The sequence below is a fragment of the Scyliorhinus canicula genome, chromosome 2, assembly GCF_902713615.1.
Source record: "Scyliorhinus canicula chromosome 2, sScyCan1.1, whole genome shotgun sequence".
NCBI lineage: Eukaryota > Metazoa > Chordata > Chondrichthyes > Carcharhiniformes > Scyliorhinidae > Scyliorhinus > Scyliorhinus canicula.
The window spans coordinates 9,595,241-9,612,294 of record NC_052147.1 but is presented as its reverse complement, the minus strand read 5'-3'; the positions used below and the strand labels follow the sequence as shown (position 1 = coordinate 9,612,294).

The 17,054-nt window shown below is 48.9% G+C and overlaps 1 protein-coding gene across 4 annotated transcripts in view; it reads left to right on the top strand.

Annotated features, from left to right (window-relative positions):
* tdp1 (tyrosyl-DNA phosphodiesterase 1) overlaps positions 1 to 17,054 on the top strand; it is a 133,138-nt gene that overhangs the window by 59,212 nt on the left and 56,872 nt on the right. For all 4 annotated transcript variants that reach the window (XM_038773472.1, XM_038773491.1, XM_038773482.1 and 1 more), the window contains one exon: positions 11,790 to 11,897. In XM_038773472.1, the coding sequence (XP_038629400.1) occupies positions 11,790 to 11,897 (108 nt within the window). The remainder of the gene's footprint in view (positions 1 to 11,789; positions 11,898 to 17,054) is intronic.

The following is a 17,054-nucleotide window of genomic DNA, read 5'->3' as shown; positions in this document are numbered from 1 at the left end:
ACTGGGTCACTGTCCGTATGGAGTTTGTTCATTCTCCCAGTGTCTGCGTAGGTCTCACCCCCACAACCCACAGCACGGAAGCACAGTGGTTAGCACAGTTACTTCCCAGTTCCAGGGTCCCAGGTTTGATTCCGGCTTCAGTCACTATCTGTGCCGAGTCTGTACGTTCGCCCCGTGCAAAGATGTGCAGGTTAGGTGGATTGGCCATGGTAAATTGCCCTTCGTGTCCAAAAAAGAAAGATGGGTTACGGGGATAGGGTGGAGGTGGGCTTGGGTGGGGTGCTCTTTCCAGGGGCCTGTGTGGGCTCGATGGGCTGAATGGCTTCCTTCTGCACTGTAAATTCTATGATTCAACTCCAGAACCCACAAATATTCAGGGTAGGTGGATTGGCCATGCTAAATTTCCCCTTAATTGGACATTTAAAAATTTCTTTTTCAAAGTTTCTGCAGTGGGATGCAAACCCACGACCATCTGTCTCTGAGGCAAGAGTGCTGCCCGTGATGCTGTGCTTGGCAGCCGTGTGTAGATCACAGACAGCATGTAAACAGAAAAAAAATCTGTGTTACAGAGGAGTGAGGAGTGTTACAAACACTGTAACTTACAATTAGGAGCTGAAGGAATGATGAAACGAAATGAAAAATGAAAATCGCTTATTGTCACGAGTAGGCTTCAATGAAGTTACTGTGAAAAGCCCCTAGTCGCCACATTCCGGCGCCTGTCGGGGAAGGTTGGTACGGGAATATGGCGATGTGACAACATTTAAAACTTTTACTGTAACAAATGACTAAAAAATCAGTTGGCGAAACACTATTTTAATCTTTGCAGGCGACTTATACATTAAACTACAGAGAGAAATGTTCCTCTTTTATGTATATCACTCATTTCATTCCTAACAGAAATATAGTTCTTATAGCAAGCAGTTCACAGTGGCTCGCAGCTTACATTGGGTTTTCATACCCCCGTTTTGTCAATTAGTAACTTCAAGCTGTTTTACTCCGTTTTCGGAGAGCTTCCTAAATCCGCCAGCAGCTGCAAAGCCTGTTTCTTCCGAAACCCAGGAATCCATAAATGGCATCAGGATGCGTTTCTTTGACTCGGGACAGTCTCCCTTCTGCATCTGGCTGTGGTGGCTCACAATATCAAGCAGCCTCTTCTCTCTGGTGACCACACACAATTCCTGCCTGCCTCTGACATCCATTGATTTGTCGGGAAGCCTGTAACCCGATCTCAAAATGGCTTCCTCCAACGCATTAACCTCGCACCCAGGTAGAAATGCTAATTCGCTATTGTTGATCTCAAATCTCTTTTGTCTTGGAAATTAATAGACAGTTTGCAATACAGCTGCATACAATACCTTTCTTAGGTTTTTGGAGACCCCAGAATCTACTCATTGTAAACTCGGAGACCACTGCCATTGTGCCTATGTGCAAATACCTTGCACCGTCTCCTCAGTAAAACAATCTAAGCCTTTCTTTGATCTCTAACGATCAAACCCCCCACATTTACTATCAGACAGACTGCAGAAAAGGTCACATGGCTCATTCACTTAACATAAATTTAAAGCTACAGTCCCAAATTATAATAATCTTATAGACTTCATAATTGTAAAACGAGGTCACAAGGCACCATGCCTGGAGTGCGGGTAATGATGGGTCGAACTTCCTGAAATTGCAGCTGATTTGTGACTAAATAAAACCTATTAACAAAAAAGCCAATCAGCGGCACTCAATCACCATCAGTCAAGTGGGTTACCATGGGCCTGGCTGCTTCTCGGTTGTCATGGAAACGTGGCCTTCTGGAGAAAACATTTCCCACTTTTCTCTCTGCAGCAGGCATTCCGCGTCTCTTCCTAACATTGGCAGATAATTGCTTTTGAATAATTAACCCTTCTAAGTAAAAGTGCCCGGTATTTCTGAAGCTTCCTCGCAAATTCTAAACACAGTGTGTGACAGAAATGACGATTCATCTTCAGATCAGATCAGCCACAATCCTGTTGATCGGTGGGGTGGGGCTCGACGGGCCTCCTCCTCCAGCTCTTGCGCCATTTGGCCTTACATTCCACAGTTACCAGAAACTTTACCAACACTAAATCGGGACATGCACCGTTTCATTGTCAAAGTCAAACCTCCTCATTTCCAAGACCCAAGCTCCGCAGCTCCCATAAACATCCAGCAATGAAGAAGGCCAATCGGACCATTTTACAGCTCTTCGATGGAGCTATCTAATTCATTCCATAACCCCCACCCGCACCCCCCCTTGCAAAGTTTTCCTTTTCAAGTATTGACCCAATTCCCGTCTGAAAATCTGCGGCCACCACCCTTGTCAGCAAGCACATTCTCAATCGCAACAAAGCATCTCCCCCAACCCCCCCCCCCGTTTCCCTGTTGGATTTTTTGCCGGTTATCTTAAATCTGCGTCCTCTGGTTAGCTGAGCCTCGTGCCAGTGAAAGCGGTTTGTCCCCATTTACTCAATCAAAAAACCCTTCAGAACTTTGAACACAGCTGAGCAATCATTTCTTTATTCCTGTTTGGCTCCTTAGTGTCCAATCTGTGTTGATGGTTTCTATATTTAATGACACAATATAAATGCAAATTATTATGCTGATTTTTTTTTGTTTTGTTTTGATTGTCAATCGCTGATTTATTCTTCCAGGGATGTGAGACCGGTTCTGTGGGGAGACTAGAGGACCTGGGAATGTTTTCTTTAGAGCGGGAGGGTGTCAAGAAGGGCCAGAATTATCCGCTCGTTCCCCATGGATTTTCTGGTCCCTCCATCAGCGCGTGTCCTCCTCCTCCTCCTCCCCCCCCCCCCCCCCCCCCTCCCCCCCACACACACCCCCAGCCCCAGCGCATTTTCCAGAATTCCCATTGACAGAGGCAGGAGTAGAAAAACACGCAGCTGGGAGGCAGGAGAATCCCATCCAGGGTATTATTTCACGGAGAGATATTCGAGTCCATAAGGGAGTAGAAAGGGACAAAAGTGGTTTCCGATGGAAGGAGTGTGGGAACGAGAGGGGGCATAGATTTTCAGTAATTGTCCACAGGCCCATAGGGGAGATAGAATCAGAGAATCACTACAGTGCAGAAGGAGGCCATTCGGCCTGTCAGGTCTGCACCGACCCTCTGAAAGAGCACCCTACCGATCTCAGTAACCCCACCTACCCTTTTGGGCACTAAGGGACAATTTAGCATGGCCAATCCACCTAACCTGCACATCTTTGGACTGTGGGAGGAAACCGGAGCACCCGGAGGAAACCCATACACCCTCCGAGCGGAGAAATCTCTCCTCTCATTGCTGGGTGATCGGCTCACTTATCCTGAGACTGTTTTCCCACCCAACGGAAACAACCCATCAAGCCCCCTCAGGACCTGACTCACTGGCAGCAAGGTGGCGCAGTGGGTCAGCCCTGCTGCCTCACGGCGCTGAGGTCCCAGGTTCGATCCCGGCTCTGGGTCACTGCCCGTGTGGAGTTTGCACGTTCTCCCCGTGTTTGCGTGGGTTTCGCCCCCACAACGCGAAGATGTGCAGGGTAGGTGGATTGGCCACGCCAAATTGCACCTTAATTGGAAAAAGTGAATCGGGCACTCTAACTTTATAAAAAAGAAAGAAAGAGGACCGTACTAACTTATCCTCTCCGTCCCTTGAGGGACACACGGCTGCCATCAGACGCTTGCATGTTTTTGACGTGGTTGTCTGTCATCCTTCTAAACTCCAGAGGGAATCGGCCTCCGTCTGTGCTGACATGTTGAAAATCAATACGGTAAAATATTCTGAGTTTAGAAAATTATACCGGAGAACGTTTTGTGACGACTTTTAAATTGTAGCTGTTGTCGGCATGTTACTGGGCAGCACAACAGCAGAGCTCTGTAGCAAATTGACAAGAATGGAATTGGAAAGACCGGCTTTTTTTTTGGGAAAGGCATCACGATCTGGGTTTTTTTTTTCCACCTGATTAATTTAATTACAGGAATTTCAGTTCGCCGGCTGAAGTGGTGGGATTTGAACTCATTTCTCCGGATCATTAGTCCAGGCCAATGTTCCCTCTCAGCACCACCACGCAGGCCGCTCGTGAAACCGCCTCTTTAAATTACCGCATGTGTGCGGCTGGACACAGAAAATAATTTAAAGGGACCACGTAAATGTTTTTTAAAATCACCCGTGCATTCCAACAAAAAAACTTAAAAGGTGTGTTGGTCAAGACCTCTGGATTATTTGCCCAGTAATGTCCCCACTATACTACTGTATTTTGGTCCCACCTAATTATAGGAACATTAGGAACAGATTCCCTCAGATCTGCTCAACTTGCATTCCATTGAACCATAGAATTCCTATGGTTCATCGGGTCTGCACTGACCCTCTTGCTGGAACACCTTACCCAAGCCCATTGCCCTGCGCTAATCCCCGTAACCCCATCTAACCACATCTTTGGACACTAAGAGACAATTGATCAAGGCCAATCCACCTAACCTGCACATCTTTGGACTGTGGGAGGAAAGCGGAGCACCCGGAGGAAACCCACGCACACGCGGTGAGAAAGTGCAAACTCCGCACAGTCACCCAAGGCCGGAATCGACCCCGGGTCCCTGGCGCTGAGAGGCAGCAGTGCTACCCACTGTGCCACCCTGTGTATGGGTTAAGGGGTGATCTAATTGAAGGTGTTTTAGACGATGAAAATAGTTGGTAGATAGCGAGAAGCTGTTTAGTCTGTTGGTGTAGTCCAGGACAAGGGGACATAACTTTAAAATTATAACTAGAGCAATCGGGAAGCATTTCTTCCTGTTGAAGGGTAGTGGAAGTCTGGAATTCTCATCTCCAAAAAGCTGGTGAGACTGGGGGTCAGTTGGAGATATCGAAGCTTGAGATGGAGAGAATTTTCTTTGGGTATCGCAGCGTGACACAACTATAAGGCTGACAGGTGGCGTTTGCATAGCGATCAGTTGGCATCAATCTGCAGGGAACAGGGTTGAGGGGCTGAATTACATTCTTCTGCTCTCTACCCCAATCCCATTTTCCTCTCTTTGCCCTCAAAACCTTTCCCCACCAAAATGGCGAGATACGGTGGGGATTTGCATCAGTTCAGCCACCATTCTGACTGATGTCAACAATCTTAGCGCAGTCCGCAATTAACCTTGATAAGATCCTACTGTGTATAATGCAGCTGACTCACTGACCAGCTGAGCCGAGGGTAGAAACGCCCCAAGTTTAACATTTTCACAGATTCCTTGTGTTTAAATCCTTCTTGCTTGTCTTGCTTGTCTCTGTCTCTAGGACCTCCTTCAACCCTCCGATAACTTTGAGCTCCTCCAACTCCAACTCTGGTATCTTGCGCAACCCGAATTTCCTTCCCACCTCCATTGCTGGCCAGGCATCATAGACTCATAGAACCATAGAATTTGCAGTGCAGAAGGAGGCCATTCGGCCCATCTGGTCTGTGCCAGCTCCTGGTAAGAGCTCCCCACTTAAGCCCACGCCTCCACCCTATCTCTGTAAACGAGTAACCTCACCTAAACTTTTTCTTATAAATTTAGCGTATCCAATTAATTTTTTTCAATTAAAGGACAATTTAGAGTCGCCAATCCACCTACCCTGCACATTTTTGGGTTGTGGGGGCGAAACCCACGCAAACACGGGGAGAATGTGCAAACTCCACACAGACAGTGACCCAGAGCCGGAATCGAACCTGGGACCTCGGTGCCGTGAGGCAGCAGTGCTAACCACTGCACCAACATGCTGCCCTAACTCACCTAACCCAAGAACAATTTATCATGGCCAATCCACCTAACCTGCACATTTTTGGACTGTGGGAGGAAACCGGGGCACCCGGAGGAAACCCACGCACACACGGGGAGAACGTGCAGACTCCGCACAGACAGTGACCCAGCCGGGAACCGAACCTGGGACCCTGGAGCTGTGAATAAACAGTGCTAACCACTGTGCTACCGTGCCGCCTCGAGTCACCTAGTCCGTAAACTCTGGAATTTCCTCCCTAAATCTCTCCCTCCTTTAACACCCTCGTCTTTGACGAAGCTCTTTGTTGTTTGGCTGAACAGTGGCGTGAGACATTTTACTACATTAAAAAGAAAAGAAAGACTACATTTACATGACCATCAGCATTGCAGCTAGTGAAGTATTTTCTGATATTGTAATTTTTGGAAACCTGGCAGCTAATGTGTGCACAGCAAGCTCCCACACCGCAATGAGGAAATGCCCCGATAATCCATCCAAGAGAGAGCACCTCCAATAGTGCAGCGCTCCTTCAGCACTGCACTGGAGAGCGAGTTGTGACTTTTGCTGCCCATGTCCTGAGGTGGGACTTGAACGGTAGCACAGTGGGTAGCGCCGTTTCTTCACAGCTCCAGGGTCCCAAGTTCGATTCCCGGCTTGGGTGCGTGGAGTCCGCACATTCTCCCCGTGTCTGCGTGGGTTTCCTCCGGGGGCTCCGGTTTCCTCCCACAAGTCCTTAAAGACCTGCCTGTTAGGTGAATTGGACATTCTGAATTCTCCCTCCGTGTACCCGAACAGGCGGCGGAGTGCGGCAACTAGGGGCTTTTCACAGTAACTTCATTTCAGTGTTCATGTAAGCCTACTTGTGACACTAATAAAGATTATTATTATTACCTTCTATTGCGAGGTGAGTGTGCCACGGGAATTCATAAACGCAAGCAGCTATCCTTAAGTACCCAGCCTCGGCATCGGAGGAATTGAGGAATAGGCCATTCGGCTACTGCTGCATCACCTACCCTACTCTTTGTAACCATGGTGACCTCCTGCACAGTAGTCCACCTCATGCAAGTTCTCACTACAAATAAATTATGGCAATAAACAGGAAGTCAGAAAGTACCCGTTTTCTGTTATGTTCTTTAATTAGGGATCCAAGCGAGGCATACGGCATGAACGGCTCAGGACAAGCTGGCGACCCAAGGAATCCAATCATTAGCTGGGGGAGAGGACAGAGCAGTAAAGGTGTCCTTTGCCGAGGCCTGTAAATCTCAGGTGGCTGCAAGCATTAATGGAAAGATAATTGTTTTATGGACTCACTGAATGTGGGGTTGTAAATTTAATACAGTGTAACAGAGCCACGACCCAATCTGTCTGTGATGATGTCGGCTCTATCAAAGAAACAAGGGACACTCACCTATTCCACCTCTGATAGTCGCTCTGACTCACTGCTGGCTGAGCGAGTGTGACGGCAGCAGTAATGAGTTTATTGTCTGGGGCACAAGCACAAGAGTTCTTTGCCGGAGGTCAGGTGCCTTTTCTTGTCGGCAGACGTCCATAAAACAACGATATAAAGTTTCATTCTGACCCATTGCAGCTCTTATGAGGCAGCATCTATCTTTGTATTTAATTAGAAGGGCGATCGAGTGGAAGATACTGTATAACGTTGGTAAATTTGGAGGGAGGTGTCTGTGAGGTGGTGGGGGGGGGGGGGGATTGTGGACAAGGCGACTATCTGACAAGATGCTGCTTATTATCTTCCAACTCTTTTGAGTTTTGTTGCTTTTTAATAACACAGCAGAATATTTTATTCATTCTTTCATGGGATGTTGAGCGTCACTGGCAAGACCAGCGATTGTTGCCCATCCCTAATTGCTCTTGAACTTGAACTCGGTGATGTGCCCGGCCGTTTCAGAGGGCAGTAAAGGATCAACGTTGCTGTGGGTCTGGAGTCACATATAGGCCAGACCAGTTAAGCACGGCAGATTTCCTTCCCTAAAGGACATTGGTGAACCAGATTGGGGGGGGGGGGGGGTTGTGCCACAAATAACGATGGTTTCATGGTCACCATCACTGGGACTAGTTTTCAATTCCAGATTTATTAACTAGTTGGCCGCCGTGGTGAGGTTTGAACCCTCGTCTCTCCAGAGCACTGAATTCTTAGTCGTATGACCACACCACCACCGTCTCCCCTGAAGAGTGAATGGGACTGTGGGGAATGAGCCATCCACCATTACTAATCCAACTTTAATCATTTCATCTCCAGCGATGGCTTCACAATTGGCAGACGTGGGCTGTTATTTGCGACGGAAGCCGGAGCAATTTAGTGTTGTGGGTGCTGAGTCGTGGCGGCCCAACAAAAACATGAACTTGCAATTAAATAGCACCTTTCACATGATAAACCATCCCAGGGCGCTTCACGGAAGCTTATCAAATGGAATATGGCACCTAGCCACATAAGGGAGATATTGGGCTGGAAGATCAGAACTTGGTCAAAGGGGTAAGCTCTGAGGAGTGTCGTAAAGGAGGGAAGAGCAAGAAGTAGAGAGATGGAGAGGTTTGTGGAGGGGAATTCCAGACCTCGAGCCGAAGCAGCTGAAGGCACGGCCATCAGTGGTGGAGCAATTAATTAAGAGACGGAATTAGACGAGCGCCAATACCTTGGAGGGTTGTGGGGCTGCAGACAGATTAGAGACTTGGGGAGAGGTGCAAGGCCATGGGGAGATTTGAAAACCAGGGTGAGAATTTTAAAATCAAGACATTGGCTTCTGGGCAAGCAATGTAGGTCAGCGAGCACGGAGAGTGGTAGGGGAACGGGACTTGCTGTGAGTGAAGACACAGCTGATAATGCTGTGCAAGCCAGATCTCTCAGACTGAAATACCTCCCGGTTGGTGGTAATCTTTTTTCTGTACTGTAGAAGTGGGAAGGGATAACTACTGAACCCAAAAGCACAGATCTCCAGTGATCACTTTTAAAATTTGAAGAATTAAAAGGTAGATTAAAAGATAAGATAACATTTTAACACATAAAAACATAGAAAAGAGGAGCATTCGAGCCTGCTCCACTATTCAATATGACCGTGGCTGATCATCAAACCCCTCTCTCAGTCCTGCATGGTCTACCCCATATCCTTAGTCTTGTTCTGATCACCCCCACCATCAGGGACATCCTTCCTGCATCTACCCTGTCTAGTCCTGTTAGAATTTTATAGGTTTCGATCTGATCCCCCCCCCCATTCTACTGAACACAGTCTTTGTTTTAAAATATTTTTTTCCCTATTAATGGGCAATTTTAGAGTGACCAATCCACCTGCCCTGCACATATTTAGGGTTTGTGGGGGTGAGACCCACGCAGACACGGGGAAGAAAGTGCAAACTCCACTCAGACAGTGACCCGAGGCCGGAATTGAACCTGGGGTCCTGGCGCTGTGAGGCAGCAGTGCTAACCACTGTGCCACCACAAAAAGGTACAGTTAGAATAGATCTTACAACATAAACCCCCCCCCCCCCCAAATGGTTTACGACGGGTGGAAGGTGAGAGGCCGGCCAGGAATGTGCTGGAATAACCCAGAGTTAACAGAGGCATGAATGAGGGTTTCAGCAGTCGATGAGCTGAGACAGGGGCGCAGAGGAACGATGGTATGGAGGTGGAAATAGACGGTGTTAGTGACAGTTTGAATACATGGTTGACAGCTCATCTTGGGTCAAATATGGCACCCAGGCCATGAACAAACTGGTTTCGCCTCGGGCAATTGCCATGGAAGGGATGGAATCAGTTGTTAGGGAATGGAGTTTGAGGTGGGGATCAATGATGATGCCTTCAGCCTTTCCATCTACAAGGCACAAGTCAGGAGTGGAATGGAATACTCTCCACTTGCCTGGATGAGTGCAGCTCCAACAACACTCAAGCTCAACACCATCCAGGACTAAGCAGCCCCGCTTGATTGCTCCTCCTTCCACAAACATTCCAACCCTCCAACACCAACGAACAGTGACAGCCGTGTGTGCCATCGACAAGATGCACTGCAGTTACTCACCAAGGTTCCTTAGACAGCACCTTCCAAACCCACGACCGTCTAGACGGACAAGAGCAGCAGATACCTGGTAACCCCACCACCTGGAGGTTCCCCTCCAAGTCACTCACCACCCCGACTGGGAAATATATCGGCCGCTCCTTCACTATCACTGGGGCAAAATCCTGGAACTCCCTCCCTAACAGCATTGCGGATGTACCTACACCTCCAGGACTGCAGCAGTTCAAGGAGGCAGCTCACCACCACCTTCTCGAGGGCAATCGTGGATGGGCAATGAACGCTGGCCTAGCCAGCGAAGCCCACATCCAGTACATGAATTTGAAAAATATATTAAGTTGGAGGATATTTCTGTTGTCCAGTGCTGGATGTGGGATAATGCTGATAATTTACACACACTGGAGTTGAGAGGGATGGTGGTGATGTAGAGCTGGGTGTCGTCAATGTACATGTGAAAATTAACACCTTCCCTTTGGATGATGTCACTGAGGGGCAGCATACAGTGGAGAAGTAGGAGGGAGCAAGTCCTCGGGGAGCATAACGATATGGGTGCATGAAGAGAAGCCATTGCAAATCATCCTGTGGTTATGATTAGGTAGATGAGAATGGGATCAGGTAAGAGCTGTCCCACCCAGATAAGACAACAAGATATAGGAGCAGAAGTAGGCCATTCGGCCCATCGAGTCTGATCCACCATTCAGTGAGATCATGATTGATCTGTTGTGATAATCCTCAACTCCATTTTCCCACCTTGATTCTCTTACTGATTAGAAATCTGTCTGTCACAACCTTGAACATATCGAACTACCCAGCCTCAATAGCCCCATGCGGCAAAGAATTCCACAGATTCACAGAAGAGATTCCTCCTCATCTCTGCCTTAAATGGGTGACCCCTTACTCCGAGATTGTGCCCTCTGATCCGAGGCTCTCCCACAAGGGGAAACAACCTCTCAACATCTACCCTGTCAAGCCACCTGAGAATTAGGCTCCGGTTTCCTCCCACAGTCCAAAGATGTGCAGGTTAGCTGGATTGGCCATGCTAAATTGCCCCTAGTGTCCAAAAGGTTGGGTGGAGTTGTGGGGGAGTGAGCTCGGGTAGGGTGCTCTTTCAGAGGGTCGGTGCAGACTCGATGGGCCGAATAGCCTCCTGCACTGTAGGATTCTATGATAACGAAAACAATTTATGCTGCATGAGAAGAGAGTGCTGATTGGTTGGCAAGTGGACTATGATTGGCAGAGGCGTGAAGAATGCAGCATGGAACAGTTAACTGCCCAGCTTCGTTCAAATTTAAACTGTGCAGGTTGTCCATTACCATTAACACTGCAATGAAGTTACTGTGAAAAGCCCCTAGTCGCCACACTCCGGCGCCTGTTCGGGTACACCGAGGGAGAATTCAGAATGTCCAAATTACCTAACAGCCCGTCTTTCGGGACTTGTGGGAGGAAACCGGAGCATCCGGAGAGACACTGGGAGAACTTGCAGACTCCGCACAGACAGTGACCCAAGCAGGGAATCGAACCTGGGACCCTGGTGCTGTGAAGCAACAGTGCTAACCACCGTGCGGAATGAACCAGGGAATGGCTGTTCCCGAAGCTTTTGTTCCGTTAAAAAAGGCGCAATATGCATAAACATGTTCCGTCTGTCTGCAAAGGGCTCACAGTGTCACTTGTTTACACATGCTAGAAGTACACATGTATGAACACGGAGCTCTGTCCTTTGCAGACTGATAACTGGAGGGGCTGAATGGCCCACTCCTAATTTGAATTTGTGTATGGAGCAGAGAAGGTCAAGGGGTAATTTAACAAAAGTCTTCTAATAAGCAGAAGCTATTACTGGTGTGGAGGAGATAAATTGTTAGCACAGAGACGCTGGGCTGAATGGCCTCCCGATAGTAACGTTTCTTTGAATCCTTTGTGATTTTTGTGATTTTTTTTTTACCTCCGGGGTAAGTGCGACGCTCCGTCTCTGGCATGCGGCTGTCACTGGTTTCGGCGACGCTGAATTGACTTAAGCTTTCCTCCCATGTGTCCTCCACAGTCGATGGTCTGCTGAAGGCTCAGGCCGGAGCCGGGCCATGCCCCACATCAAGACGTACATGAGGGCTTCACCAGACTTCGGAGAGCTCGCGTGGTTCGCAGTCACAAGGTGAGAGAGGCCTTTCTGGTCCACATCAACAGAAGATGCGAGAACGTTACAATAATAATAATCTTTATTAGTGTCACCAGTAGGCTTACATTAACACTGCAACGAGCTTACTGCGAAAGGCCCTGGTTGCTGCACTCCGGCGCCTGTTCAGGGTACACTGAGGGAGGATTCCCGCCCCTCCTGCGAGTGACGTCTCTGTCGGCCATGGTTTACTGGGCCATTCTCTCGTCCCAGAGTTCAGAAGATCCCCGGGTTCAAGGTTCGTTTCAGAGATCAAAGCACATAATCCAGGGTGACACTCTGCGCTGCGCTGTCTGAGGTGCCCTCTTTCAGTCGAGACATTGAACTCTCGGCTGGACACAAGAAGATCCCACGGCACCCTTTGTCTCTACCCCCCCCACCCCCCCCACCCGAGTCAATATTTATCCCTCAACCAACATCATTAAAATCGGATTTCCTGGTAATATTTCACGTTGTTTTGGGATCTTGCTGTGTACGAATTGACTGACGTCTTTGCTGCCTCGCAGCCCTGACTACAGGTCGATATTACTTCACTGTCCGTAAAGTGCTTTGAGCCTCAGAAGCCATAGTTGTTTTGACCCTGGAGGAGGCCATTGAGCTTCTGTTGCCTCTCAAGAGGAATCCAGTGGGTCTTATTCCTCTGCACCATCCCTTCAAGTCTATTTTCCACACTTGGCCACCCTTTGAAACATGGGTTGTCTCTGCTTCTACCACTCTTCATATTCTGAGGTTTGTGAAAGGTGCAACATTTATAATTACATCTTTTCAAAGTGAAAATAGTTGTCCCATAAAAATTGGATTCATTAGTTTGGGTGAGTTGAGCTGCCGCAAGGTTCCATCGACCCTTTTAATCTCCGCAATTACCCCCATCCCCCCCCCCCCCCCACCTTAGCCATGTCCTCCGTGTACCCAACTGTCTGTTCTTTGTGCGCGAACTCGAAGAGTGAATACTAGCATGCTATTTCCCAGAGATCAAAGCCAAGCCCGAATCGTTCCTTGTATACCGTCCCGCCACGAGCAGTTGCCATGGGGACGGTGCGCCTCACTGAATGGCGATCGGAGAGTGAAGCCCTGGCACCTCGGGTGCGAATTGGGACCCAGCTAGTCCATGATCCCTTCTGCAGTCCAGACTCTCAGACGATTGAGGCTAACACTGAGGGGTTGTAGGAGTCGGAGCGTAAGGAAAGGGGGGTGACCGGCAGTGAAATACTGATGTTGCGCGTTAGAAGGAAACGGCCCCGTGTGTGCGTGGGTTTCCTCCGGGTGCTCCGGTTTCCTCCCACAGTCCAAAGATGTGCAGGTTAGGTGGATTGGCCGTGATAAATTGCCCTTAGTGTCCAAAATTGCCCTTAGTGTTGGGTGGGGTTACTGGGTTATAGGGATAGGGTGGAGGTGTTAACCTTGGGTGGGGTGCTCTTTCCAAGAGCCGGTGCAGACTCGATGGGCCGAATGGCCTCCTTCTGCACTGTAAATTCTATGAAATATCCGCGCCTTTTGCACTTCGCCAATTACAGAGGTTAAAAGGGTTCACTGCCTGGGTTCAGGTCCGCATGGCAACATTACATACTATAGCAGCTTGGGGAAGGTCATGTGACAGACATCCCCTTTCCTCTCCTGGGCTTTGGACAACGGATGTTTTTTTTCCCCAGGTCTGGAATCCTGAGGTGTTAAATAGAAGAGGCAGGGTCCCTCTTGTCCTTGCAGGTGGACCATCTCCATGGGCCAGAGCTCTGCCGTAGCAATGTAAAGGGTTGTTAGCGCAGGTATCTTCTGCAGTTGCAGTAGGCATCACCGTCTCTTTAAGGATAGCGAGGTCTGGGCTGGTTTCCCGAAGAGTGGAAGGCGTGTATCGGTCACGCCCATCTTGGCATGTTGGGGTCAAGTCATTGTCTGCTTTTGAAAATAAACAATTTGATAAGTAGCCAGGCTGATGTAGATATCTATATTTTGCTTCCTGTTTCCGTGATGGGAACCTGGCATTGTGTTCCTGTACAACTCAATGCTATTCCCACTCGGAGGGAGCAATCGATCACTATCAGAGATGATGTGCTACTGTCATTGAATTCAGTCCTCGCTGTGTGACTTGTATTTCATGAGTTGTGTGTCATGAGAACAATAGCAGTCTGTTTGAAGTCTCTTTCTCTGATGCCGTACCCATCAGGGAAGATTGAACAGGCTTGAAGTTCTTTCCTTTGAAAAGAGGAGACTTGACGGGTGACCTGTGGGAGGCCTTTTAACATTATGAAAAGATTTGCAAAGGCGAGACGCAGTGAAGATATTTCCACTCGTGGGGGAAGCTGGAACGATGGGCCATAAATATAAAACATCCACTAATAAATCCGGCGGGGAATAAAGGAGGAAACTCTTTCCCCGGAGAGCAGTGAGAATGTGGAGCTTGCCGCCACAGGGAGTGACTGAGGTGAGCAGCATTGATGCATTTAAGGGGACACCAGATGCATAACTGAGGGAAAAAGACATAGGAAGTTATATTGATAATGGGGGATGACTTAGAGAGTGGGAAGGGGCTCATGTGAGGCATCAAGACCAGCGTGGACCAACTGGGCCGAATTTCCCTGCTGCAAATTCAATGCAATTGGTTCACGCATGTCTTTCGCGGGAAGAGAAAGGAGGATGCCAGTCAGCCTGGGGAGCCTGTGAGCTACCTTCCCACAAAAGTGTTAAGTTACGAGGAGATTGGTAGGTTTTCTTTGCGATGGGGTATGCATGGATGTGGAACCAAGACGGATAGGCAGAGGGATGATCAAGATCAGCCATACGAACATACATACAAACACACCAATTAGGAGCAGGGGTAGGCCACTCGGCCCCTCTACCCTGCCCCACCATTCAATGGGATCACAGCTGATCTGTTTGTAACCTCAACCCCACAATCCTGCCCCCCCCGATAACCTTTCAACCCCCCCTCCCCCCGCCTTGTTAATTACAAAACTATCAACCTCTGTCTTAAAGATATTCAAAGACTCTGCCTCCCCTGCTTTTTGAGGACGAGAGTTCTGGAGACTCGCCACCCTCTGAGGGGAAAAAGGTTTTCCTCGTCTCTGTTTTAAGCGGGCGACCCCTTGTTTTTGAAGAGTGACCCTTAGTTCTGGATTCTTCCACAAGAGGAAACATCCTCTCAGCATCCAGCCTGTCCGTAACCCCTCTAAATGAATGGCGGAGCAGGAATGAGGGGCTGAATGGCCTCTTCCCCCCGGCCCCGTTCCCATGCCTGCTCCTTTTAATGACCTGGGTGTACCCGTCAGATTGCATGAAGGAAATCATCTGAAGGTAGCCTGGCGCAAGCAGATTGTGCGCGCCGGAGGAGCCGAACAACTCTTGCCGCTTCTGTTGTTGTGAAACCTCCCGAGTGTTGATTAGGTCGTGAGCACTTGATGCCATCATTACCTCTCTCTGCACTATTGACGTGTTTGAGAAAATGACACGTTTCTGAGATTGCAGGTTGCAAGGGCCGTAAACAGCAATCGCTTCTGATTGTCTGGAGCTGATTTCACTCGGTGTGCAGAAGAAGAACAGGGGAATTATAATTCACAGCTCGCAAACTGATTAATGCTTCCCACGTCACTCATTCACTCACCCAGCAGAATGAGGAGCAGCAACATTACTGCTGCACCTCGGCCGCGCTGCGGCCTCACCAAAGGCCCGTTTTGTGAGAAATGATTCTGGTTTCAGTTTGGTTCACATGGAAATGGGAGGATGCCAGGGAGCTTTCGTTCTGATCGAAAGTAAACGTTGCGTGGGGGGTTTGCTATCTTACCGTTCACGAGATCAACGCAGTTGAGTACGATCGTTTGGCCAGCTCAGCCCCATCCATCCAGTAAAACCGTAGAATATGCTCCAGCCACACATCTGCACTCTGCCCCCCCCAACCCCACCGCCCGTCATCCATCAGGAATTTTGACGCCAGCTCCCATCAACCCCCCCCCCCCCCCCAAGCCCCGCACCCAAGCCCCCATGCTCAATGAACTGTATTGGCTCCCGTGAAGCAACACCTCAACTTTTAACATTATTGCTCTTTTCCAATCCACCTCGCCCCCCCCCCCCCCCCCCACCCTCAATGGCTTCACCTCTGCCTCCCTCTGTGGCCCCCTCCAGCCCAACAACCCCCTGAGATCTCGCTGCTCCTCCAACCTTCGCCTCTTGAGAGCATCCTTGATTTCCATCGCATCACCATTGGCAGTCCTGCCCTCCGTTGGCAAGCCCTGGGATGTGCTCCCTGAGCCTCTGCGCCTCTTTTCTCTAAAAGATGCTTCTTAAAAGTCTTTAACCGTTGATTACTTGTCCCAGTACCTCGATTATGTGGTTCGCATCAAACCTTGTTTGATAATGCTCCGACAAAGAGCCCTGGGACGTTTGACCCTATTAACGGCGCTATCTATGTAAATGCAGGATGTTATTTCCTGAAGTGTTTGCCTCCAGTACTTTGAAATGAAAATCAATTATTGTCACGAGTAGGCTTCAAATGAAATTACTGTGAAAAGCCCCTAGTCGCCACATTCCGGCGCCTGTTCGGGGAGGTTGGTACAGGAATTGAACCGTGCTGCTGGCCTGCCTTGGTCTGCTTTCAAAGCCAGCGATTTAGCCCAGTGTGCTAAACCAGCAACCTTTGTTGACCAGCTCTTCCCATTCCCCATTTCTGTCTTTTGCTTTGTTTGGATTTGTAGATCCCGGTCCCACTGATCAATGTATTTTTTCTTTCACGGGTATTTGGGTGTCACTGGCGCGACCAGCCTTCGTTGCCCATCGCAAACGGCCCTTGAACTGAGTGGCTTGCAGAGGGCAGCTGGTCAGCTATGTTGATGTGGGCCTGGGTGGACGCCAGACCAGGTACGGGCATTTTTTATAAAAACGTAAGGAGTGATGCGGAAACAGCGGAAGCAAACAAGTGTCAGGTTGTGCGCCGAAACCCAGGAACCGTTAAACCTTCAGTGCAACGCTAACCCAACGCCCACCCTACTTCAGCTGACTTTTACAAAATAGTCATCATGGTTACCAATTCTGAAATGAACTTTACATTTCAGATTCGTCAGCCGAATGTAAATTCCAGTAGTTTCCATAATGGGGTTTGAACTCGGGTCCCCAAAGCATTAGCCTGGGCCTTGGATTATCAGTCCAGTG